Genomic DNA, 10121 nt, shown 5'->3' on the forward strand with positions numbered 1-10121 from the left:
AAAGGAAGCCTCGAGCCGCACCATTAAAAAGGAATTTCACCCTCGACGCGTCGCAGCTCTCTAGATCCGCGTATTCAAATCAACCCCCACCCCGTCACGCAGTTGTAGTTCCTACCAAAATTTTTTCTTTCGCGCTTCCTGCGTCTGTTTGTTTTTTTTCACCTCGGGGCGGAGCGAGGAGTATGCAAAGCGATCTTCAACCCTTTCCAAGCGCACCTCCACGTGTCTCCTAATTTTTTTAGCCCTCACAGGCTCCCATCGGCCTCTTTGTCTCTTCCTGTGTCCTTTTTTTCTCTCTCCTCCTGCCTGCCCGAAATTATGCAGGATGCTCCGTCCGAAGACAGAGAGAGGGGTGCAGAAAACAAAATCAAAACAGGGGTATAACCCGTTCCCCGTAAAAAAAAAAAAGAACAGAGAGCGTTTTTTTCGCGCGTTTCAGTGTCCTCGACGTTCCGCGCTTCGCGTCGTCTAACGGCGTCGTCTTCCGGGGGATTTCCTAAGGCTACGACCGTTGTTTTGTAACTCCATGCGCCTTTTTTTTAACCACTTCTTGGGTTTCGTCCGTTAGATAACCGTTCACCCTGTGTGATTTTTTATGATGATATTTTGGGCTTCGTACGATTTTGAGGTGGTGGTTGTCAACAGTCTGACAATTGTATTCGCTTTGGGACTGGAAGCTATTTACGCGATGAAAGTGCGAGCATGGTTAGGAGTTATTTGATTGATAAGAATATGATTGACGGTGACACTTTGATTACAATGCACCCCTTGCATGGCTGATAATCTTATTTACATCATGATAACTAACTTTAGGTTTCGTTCGTAATGTTCTGAACGATGTTAACGAAGATTTTTATCGGAGGTTATAAATGAGTGATGGAGCTGTAAATTGAAGAGAAATGATAATGTGAAAGATTCTTATTTAGAAATAGAATAATTGTGCATGTCTTTCTATGTGCTCTTAATAGAATTGGTGGTCTCTATAACGTGGCAGATAAAGTGCTGGGATATTTTCGTTCATTGCATTTGTGGAGCCTTCCATACGTAAAGCTATGTAGAATAATCACTATTTTGAGTAAGATTTTCTATGTATAGAGGAAAATGTTACTCTAAAGGTTTTCATCTATTTCCGTTTTCTGTCTTCTATTCTCTAAGCTACAGCGCAGCAGTTTCTAAATTTACGGTATAAGTTTCTCATTTCTTCTATTTAGAAATTTCGCAAAATAGGCTGCACCGAAATGGAACTGTTCTATTTTCTAAAAATTTGAAATCTTTCATCAATATTTATAGGAGCCTGTATAGAAAATAGTATAGAATACTGTATAGAAAATAGTACATAAAACCTACTGTACATAATACTGAATATAATACTATATACAGTAAGTTTCTCATCTTTGATGCTCGCTATGAAGATTCACGTACATCCTCCCTTTTAAAAAACATTAAGCTTCCTTTGTCATTCATATAGAAGTTCATTTTACGTAGATTCTGATCTAAATGCATTTTATTTTGAACAGTTCGTCTTTGGATATTACAAATTACGAAGGAAAGAGAGTACTCACATCACTGGAGAGACCATTGTTCCAGGGATAGGGGGGTTGAGGGGGTGACTGTTGCTGATGGTGAACACCACCGACGCCGGTCGCGGAATGCGGATTGTGTATGTGCTCCGCCATCACGCTGACCCAATGGGCCAGGCCGCCACCCCCAGCGGCCGTTGGCCCTGTGTTTCCGGTTCCAGTGCCTCCAGTGCCGCCACCCCCACCTCCTCCGCCGCCACCACCACCGCCTCCTCCTCCGCCACCTTCCTCGCCACCCTCTGACCACGCGAACGAAGCTTTCTGTAACAGAAAATAATAGTAAGGTTAGTTAGATACTAATTACATCATTATTATATCAAATTATATGGGTCCAGGATATTAAAGCTGACGATTCTTGATGAACCTACTTTGTTCCAAAACAGTTGAAATATGTGCATACATCTAAATTTACGAAATTGAATGTAATTACTATGTAGTTGAGTGCTTATCTTAGTTGGCGTTTAGTGTTCGTAGCATAGAGAAACTAAATAGAATCTTCCCTATCTAAAGTAGCAGATAGAGGGGCTTCAAGAAGGGAATTTTTAGATACGTGCTAGAACACTTTTCTGGTATTAAAGTTCACTTATTTAAATAGAAATTAACAGACTTGACAAATTGGGTAACATTTGATAATAAATGAGACTTCGATAGAAACATTGCACTCAATTTGCTGGAGAGAAACGATTAAGTGAAAATAGACGTGTCAAACAAATTATGTAAATCGAATTAAGGAACAGGATACACGAAATCGTCAGTCGAAAAGGCAAGCTATCAAATATTCGCAGACAATTTTTAAATGATTACATTTCTACAGAACAAAACATCAGTTTATCGATATGAGGTTGTTTCTTTCATTCAAATTGTCGATTAGATAGCTAGAAATTATAGGCAAATGAACTTTCACTTAGCTATTGACTGGCATCACTTACTACGAACCATCACTCTCCATCTTCCTGATAATATTGCAATGAGCATTGAACTCATCGACTTACACAGATCGAGTGGCAGTGAAGTAAAACTTGGATACTTAAGCGTCAAAGGAACACTGTAGTTTCGAATTAGCTTTCAAGTCGATTAATCGAGGTCCTACTGCAGTATAAATGCTTTAGCCCCCACCACACCGATTAAGAATTAACTATTCATTCCAATCATAACTCCATTTTCTTCCTCAAAGTCGCACGCCTCAAAAGAAGACACGCTCCCAAATAATATATTACCAGCGCCTTTAAATCTCGGCAACCGCCAGCAACAAAGATGCTCGAGAACGGTCAGGCAAATTACACGTTCCTGCCCCGCAAATCGGCTTTTCGATTTTTCCGCGGGACGAACAATTTCGAAAATATGCCTCCCCCAGCGATTAATCCCAATCCCGAGGCATTAATCATCGTAATTATGACCCGTCTCGGCCGCCTGTTCGAACTGCTTCATCCGATATTCATGATCGAACGCGAGAAGGGCTGACCTATTAATAAATTGATCGATAAATCAGCGAGCGTGGCGCCTGAACATCTGAACGGGTTGAGTCACGTCCACGCTTGCAACAAAGTGGCACCGAAGTATCTCTTAGTAGGCTGTGTTGATTACAGCTGCACCGTGAGTTAATCGTCAAGAGCAATCTCTAGGTCGATCCTCTTATTTCGGATTGTAGATCATTCCCTGGGGACATTTAAGCATGTCGCTGCGAACTTCTCGTAGAAACTTATCTTCGAGGAACGCAATTTGAATACATGGAACGACTTGACCAGGATTAAAAGGGAACTGTCCTGACAGCATCAAAAAATTGAACTTTTTATAGTTTACTTATAGATTGATGTGTGTGCCTCGTAGAGTTGGAAAGAAATGTCACACGGCAGAGGGCCAAAAGGGGTTTCTCGATCGAGTTAATATGCGTGGCTGTTTCAACCAATAATATGCTCGATCTGAAAATGCGTGTGAGGCGAGGCGTGACCTATTCCACTCTGACCAATTAGACTCCAATTGCTTTCAACTTCTTTCTAGTCCTGCATAGTAGTTTTGTGATAGTGATATGTATTTCAAAATTCGAACAGCTGGTGAAGTTACAACGGTTATTACGTGACTATTAAATGAATATAAAGGTCTTGTAAACCTGATGGTAGGAGTAAATGTCTAAACAATGTTTTTGCTGTTTAATATAGAGAACAGTTTTGTTGAACGTGATTCAAATTCTTTGCTAAATTGCTGAGTCTCAAAGTTTAAGAGCGGTGATGATTCAAAACAACTCAATCGTGAGATTAATATATTCATGAAATGATCCTAGATCCAAAGTGTGCAATTCAATCAATCTCTAGAGTAATATACTCTGGGCGTACACTCTATATAATATCTTTCTGCAGGAAGCTGATTCTTAAAATATTACCATCGATAAGGAGAAGCTGAGAATGGATTTCAGACTCAAGGCTTCGACGAATGCACACGAGCGTATCTCCACAAAAATATACAAAAATTCTTCTATTAATACTAATGGATTTTGAAAGATTGTTTGACAGTATTAAATTTGAAAAGTGTTAATAAATAAATGACAAAATTTAACATTTTCATGGTGATGCATTACGTGAATTTCACGCAAACCAAATCGAAAAACACACAAATTTCCAATTTTATTTAAATATTTGTCAAGCTAGAAGATTCTTCCAAAGATAATAACTAGTAGAACGTTTAACCACTTTTAACACAAAATTTAGAGTAACAAGATTTACTCGTTCAATTCTCCAGCCACTCAAATAGCTTTAACTGGTTGAAATATATATAAAAATGAATCATAAAAACTGAAAATTTGATACTTCTCCCCAATCTTCGTTTACTCAACGCACTGTGCGACGAGACGTATGTAATTCTAAGCGTTCCATCTCGCCCGAGCATTTTATTCCCGCGTAGCAACTTCTGCAAATTATCCCGCGCGTTAGCTGCCTTCCTCCATAAAATCGAGACGACTCGACCGAACCGTCCTTAACTCTTAATCTCTCCGCAGCCGCGTTAATCTTCTTCGCGTTGTTGCGCTGAGCGTCGATTCGAGACACATTCTCGGCGCTCAGCCTCCAATTTTATGGAGGAACGCGACCGGGAAATTACCACCAGCTTCCCATGTAATTTGGAAAATTACAATGTTCCTCGTTTCCACGAGACACGTCTTCGCAAACGGCTTTACTTGACGAACAATGTTCGAAGAGGGGAAATTGAACTCTGTCTACGGACGATCGAGGTTTGAAAACGACGAAAAATTTAGCGGAATTCGACTGATCTTCAACGAGAAGTTCCTGACAATAGGAGAAGTGTTCGAAGTGTTTAGCGATCTCATGATCGTTTATTCAGAGATTTATCGTTTGCGTGAAATTCGAGTAAATTTGAAGATATTGGCGGAAATAAATCGGCTTTGCGGATTCGCGTGAGTGTAATTGCGATTTCAAGCGGTATCGATTGTCCACAGGGGAGGATGGTGTCGTAAGAAATTCATAGCCGCGGAGAAAGAAAAGAAATGTCAGCCGATGGCGAATCGATACGTTGTGAACGCAGGCAACGGCTGCCTTTAGTCTTGCGAAAATAGAATCGAATCAAGATAGTATTTGCAACGTGATTTTCCACTTTCTATCCCTGGAGAGTGGCAACCGCGATGAATCGTCTCGTTAGTCGCCAGTTTAAAATCTATTGAATAATCCAGCAGACGTCAGTTTGACATAATCGGACGTTTATTGATAGTGATTTGTGTCAAGATTCTGGCGCAGTCTAAGCGTTGGGTCATGTAATTGCTTAAGAATCTCGAGGAAGGAGGTGATTTTCAGGAAAATTATTTGCCATCAAAATTTCGCGGACACTTCTTTCAGAATTTGGAGAATCATATTTTCGGTGCCAAGTGGACTATTTCTTAATCATTATTACTCTCTTTAATTTCTGAAAAATGGAATTAGACAAAATTTTGTGAAAAAACGATTGTTTCGAATAAAACATGGAGCCAGAAATAGAATAAATGCAAGAGAGTTCTCTCAGGAACCTAAAATTCAGCTGCAACAGGGAACACGCTAATGAAAACAATACAGAATTGAAAGTCGCAGAATCCGAAGGATCTCGTTTCGACTATAATCGGCAGCCTTAAAATCGGCTGATTTTCGTCGGAGGACAGCAAAAGTAAAACGAAGTCTCGAGTTTCTCCAAGCAAACGAGTTAATTGATTGCGTAGCACGTATCGTGAGAAAGCTCGTTAGAAATCGCAGGCCAGATTGCTGGTTCCTCAAAGGACCATCCCTCGGGCACCCCGGAGGGCTGTTATTTCTTCGAGCAAAGGGGAGGGATGATGCGTTTCATTATTGCCTCGCACTTAATTACACGTTCTCCAGCGGCCTGGGTTCCGTGTGTCGCCGATTTCTTTTTTGCTCTTTCCCTCTCTTGCTTACGCGATTCAACGGAAGCTCCATCCAATCGATTCGGTTAACTGCAGAGACCTTTAACATTTTGCATTCAATATAAGCCATTGTGCTGTACAATTTTAAAAATGATTGAAAATCCACTTTAATTGGTTCATTTTGTATACGATGTAAGATGTTACTTGAAATGTTATACAAAACTGGTTCAAAGGACGGAATCATTTGTTAAATTAACAGGAAACACGAGATATGAATTTTAATAATCACGGGGAGTTAATTTGTTAGGTTAATATGAAAGCCTCTCCAAGTAACAACCTAAGTTACTTTAACTAGTTAATAAATTAGCGAACTAAACTAACGCCACAATAACTCAAATCTACTTCTCTATAAATTCAAGAAAATAATTCTGCAACCGTAGTCTTTCTCCATTAATCTCTGTACTAATTTCAACTTTCATATCTATGTAACCACTGTCCGCTCCTTCATTTTCAACGCAAAAAGGCAAAGTGGCGCATAATCTGATACACCAACCGCGACAGCCCCTCCTTCCTGATCAAATCTTCCTATTTCCATTTGTACTAACTCCAATGCTAAAGACAACGCTGGCCCAATCGCGAGGAAGAATTTGTTCGATAATACCGAACGTGCTTCATTGAAATCGCTATGAAGGAGAGGGGAAAAGGGAGACGAAAATTAACGAAGGGTCCTCGAGGAACGAGGACGTAATTAGGGGACTGCTTCAGTCAGACGTTTCGGCGTCGTTCGACACAGCGAGGAGAGGAGAGAAAACTGGGGAAAAGTGCGTCACCGATGTGGGTCAAGAGTTGTCGCGGAATCAACTATGCTGTGCCAATGCCGCGAACGTGCCAAGAAAAGTTGCCTCGTGGTGATAACTTGGCTGGACCCAAAAGGAAGCAACAGGAAGTCGAGCCACGGGACGGCGCGCGGCGTCGTTGTGCGAAATTAATGAATTAAACCGCGACAGGAATCCTACTTGTTCGAAAATCTGCACCGCTTTTCTGAAGACTTTAAACGCAGTTCCCTTGATTCTACTCTAGTTTTGTGGACTACGAGAACAGAAAGGAAAAGAACAAGTTTTGTTTGGTGTTGAATGTTCATACGTCCTAAGACGAGGGATACCTAATTGTGGTCCTATACATACGATTTTATTTATTTCTATTTCTACTGGTATGTACAAATAGTCCCCAGAAAAACTATAAAAATTGAAAATCAAATCGAATGGAAGCCCTTACCGACGAAAAATTTGGAATCTCTGATCAGTGATGTATTACATATTGCACTGTACTAATGCACTTGGACTAAATAAATCTATAGGTTTCTAAACAATTATATTTATTTTTCTACTTGCATCGAAATCGAACATATAATAGTCAGCATTTAAATGATTAATTTCAAATAAAGAGAAAGTTGGTTATATGGGGTGATCTTAATGACATTTTTGGACATCAGAATACATGGATACCAACGAAAAAGAACACGAGGACAGCGAACAGGAAAGAAGACGAATAAGAAAAGAGTGAAGTAGTTCAGAAAGTTGAGGACTCGATTCTCCGGAGCAAACAAAAAGTAATTGTCAAGTAAACAGGATTTTCTTCTCCCTCGTACGAAATCCGTTCGCGGCATTGCCTCCGTCCCCTTACTCCTATTACCCGAGAACTCATCACCCTTAAGTACCTGCTAACTTTTTAACCGACGAGCATAACGAACATAGCATCCCTCGTAATGCTTATTTCGTTAGACGTAACTTCTACTTATTTCCTAGCAAACTGTATCCCTTAGAATACATTTAGCTTCGAGATTTTATTCCTCCATAATTTACTATTCTTCCGCCTCGTAATGCTGCACCTTTTCTTTCTCAGACTGTACGTATATTTCTTTTTTTTTTTTTTCACGACTATGGAAATTAGCTTGTTTGCTCGAGAGTGTTTTGAATCTTCCTGGCGGGAGTGGAAATTCGCGAATTCGTGCTCCTTCCTCTTTCGGAGGTTGCTCGGAACGGCTGGGATAGGGTAGGTCAGCGAAGACACGGAATCTTTTGGGGATTATTGATCTTGATGCTCCGGTTTTGAGACGACTTTGGGGAGGCGACTGTTTGCCGCGAAACCTTCTCTATTCTCGGTATCTCCGTCTTTCTTGGCAGTTCAGAAAGCCACCAACTTAGGTATCATCTATATCTAGAACCGTAATTTCGATAGCTGTTAGTATACCGACTTGCCAAGTAATCGTCTTTCAATTTGCGGAGTTTCACGTTTCAAATTTCGAATTATTCTCGAGTCCCCGAAGCCTCCAGTTCCAAGTTTCCAGCATTCCAATTGCATCGCTAATTTGATCGACATTTCTCTATAGAGACACTTATACGTTCTCTATAGACACAAATCCAAGAACTATTTCTACTCTGTCAAAGTTATTTTACATAAATGGTTAGCAACTTGTAAGAAATTTTCTTCCCCGTAACCAGAAGGAACGAAGGATGAAGGCGGAAGCAATGAGTTTTAGCTTGATTCCATCGATTGGAACACAGAGTTTGAGGTATATCATTTAACTAATTATTTATTATCTATACTAAAGAACAAATATTCGTCATCTATTTGAGCATTTCATTCTGATTTTCAAGACTAGTCTGTCCGTGATTTTCCAGCAGAGGTGGAAAGAATTTCGAAAATAATTAATTATGTATGAAGCATCGAAATGCTATAACTTTTATGGGTAAAAAGATGGTAAATATACCACAGTCTCGCAAGGTGATAATTCTAGAGAATTATCTATAATTCTTATAATTCTACAGAGATTAAACGTAATTCTTGGGAAAGAGACAGTAGTTTTCGTAAACAGTTAATTTTGAAAGCATCTGCGAGAGATATTATGAGACACTATGCCATTTAATTATTAAGGTATAATTTATTTCAAGATATATCAAATCGACGGTACGTCAATTGATTGTAATAAAGACTCACCAGTTGAAAATGACAAGAAGTAAACTACCTTTGAAATCGAAACATCTGAATTGAATAATCCTCTGTGAAGAAATTCGCGGATCACTGTAGGTCATTTTCAATCATCTTGTGGTATCATGCACATGAATAACTAACAATATTATTAACTAATTTTCTCGGTCGAATGGTATTCCCCAGATTAAAACTCATCTGCTTCGAAGGGTAAAAATCGAAGTAGAGGCTGACCTCGTCGTGGTCCTCCCTATGAAGTGCCAGGTTCCTCGGGAACGCTGGCACGCTGCTGACGGTCAATCCCTTGAGATCCTTCAGCTCCTTGAGGGCGCCGAGCGCGTTCAGGTTGTCCTTCAGATTGGCCAGATTAAAATTAATCCCCTGCTCCTTGAAGTTCAGGTGCCTGTTGAGCACCGTCTTGCCGAGGGCGCTCGCGAGCAGGCTGTTGTACAGCTCGTTCCTGAGGATGAACTTCTGCTCGACGGCTCCATCGTCCTTGCTCGACACGTCGTTCGAGGAGTCCGAGTCGACCTCCACCGACGAATTCGACACGACGCTCATCGTGGACATCTTGCCCCTCGGCGTCGGTTGCAAATAGTAGATCAAACAGATCAGCCACGAGAGTCGCTGGCAATCGAACCAAGTGTCTCTCGTCGCGAGAGCTTATTAAAATATCTGTACACGCGCTCCTTGCATCGATGTATAGCAATATAGAATTAAATGCGCTTTCCAAGTGTGTATATATAATATAGATGTGTGTATATATATAGATTTCTTATGTATATATATTTTATTCCTCTTCACTTATATCCGCTATTATTACTCGTTACGCGTGAGATTCGGCACCGGGAGGCTTAAAACACCGGCGACACCACCGTCGCGGTCCAACGATTGCTTGAATGGAGTGGCCACGTGACAGCTTGAACGTCTACAATCGCGAATTAGGAACACGCTTCGAAAGGGGATCGCGATCAACGATTGCGTTCGGTGCACTCTGTCTTCCAAACTCTGGCCAGCCCAGACGTCCCCTAAATTCGTTACGTTTATTGCCTGGAGGACGCTGAATGCTTGCAAGACACAGTGTGTTGCCCATTCCACTCGATCATCCTCGAACGTTTACTTCGACGAGAGATGGTACGATCGCAACAATACGATGGTGACATGTACGCTCCATTCGCTGATAGCTCGATCCCGATTCT

General features: G+C 40.8%; 1 protein-coding gene across 1 annotated transcript in view; it reads right to left on the minus strand.

Annotated features, from left to right (window-relative positions):
• The window catches only part of LOC143179356 (uncharacterized), a 165692-nt gene extending 156200 nt beyond the window's left edge, over positions 1-9492 (minus strand). The window contains exons 1-2 of the mRNA XM_076378546.1: positions 9157-9492; positions 1568-1841 (exon numbers count right to left, since the gene is read on the minus strand). Coding sequence (XP_076234661.1) covers positions 1568-1841; positions 9157-9492 — 610 coding nt within the window. The remainder of the gene's footprint in view (positions 1-1567; positions 1842-9156) is intronic.
• Positions 9493-10121: the final 629 nt, after the last annotated feature.

Source organism: Calliopsis andreniformis, chromosome 5 (genome assembly GCF_051401765.1).
Source record: "Calliopsis andreniformis isolate RMS-2024a chromosome 5, iyCalAndr_principal, whole genome shotgun sequence".
NCBI lineage: Eukaryota > Metazoa > Arthropoda > Insecta > Hymenoptera > Andrenidae > Calliopsis > Calliopsis andreniformis.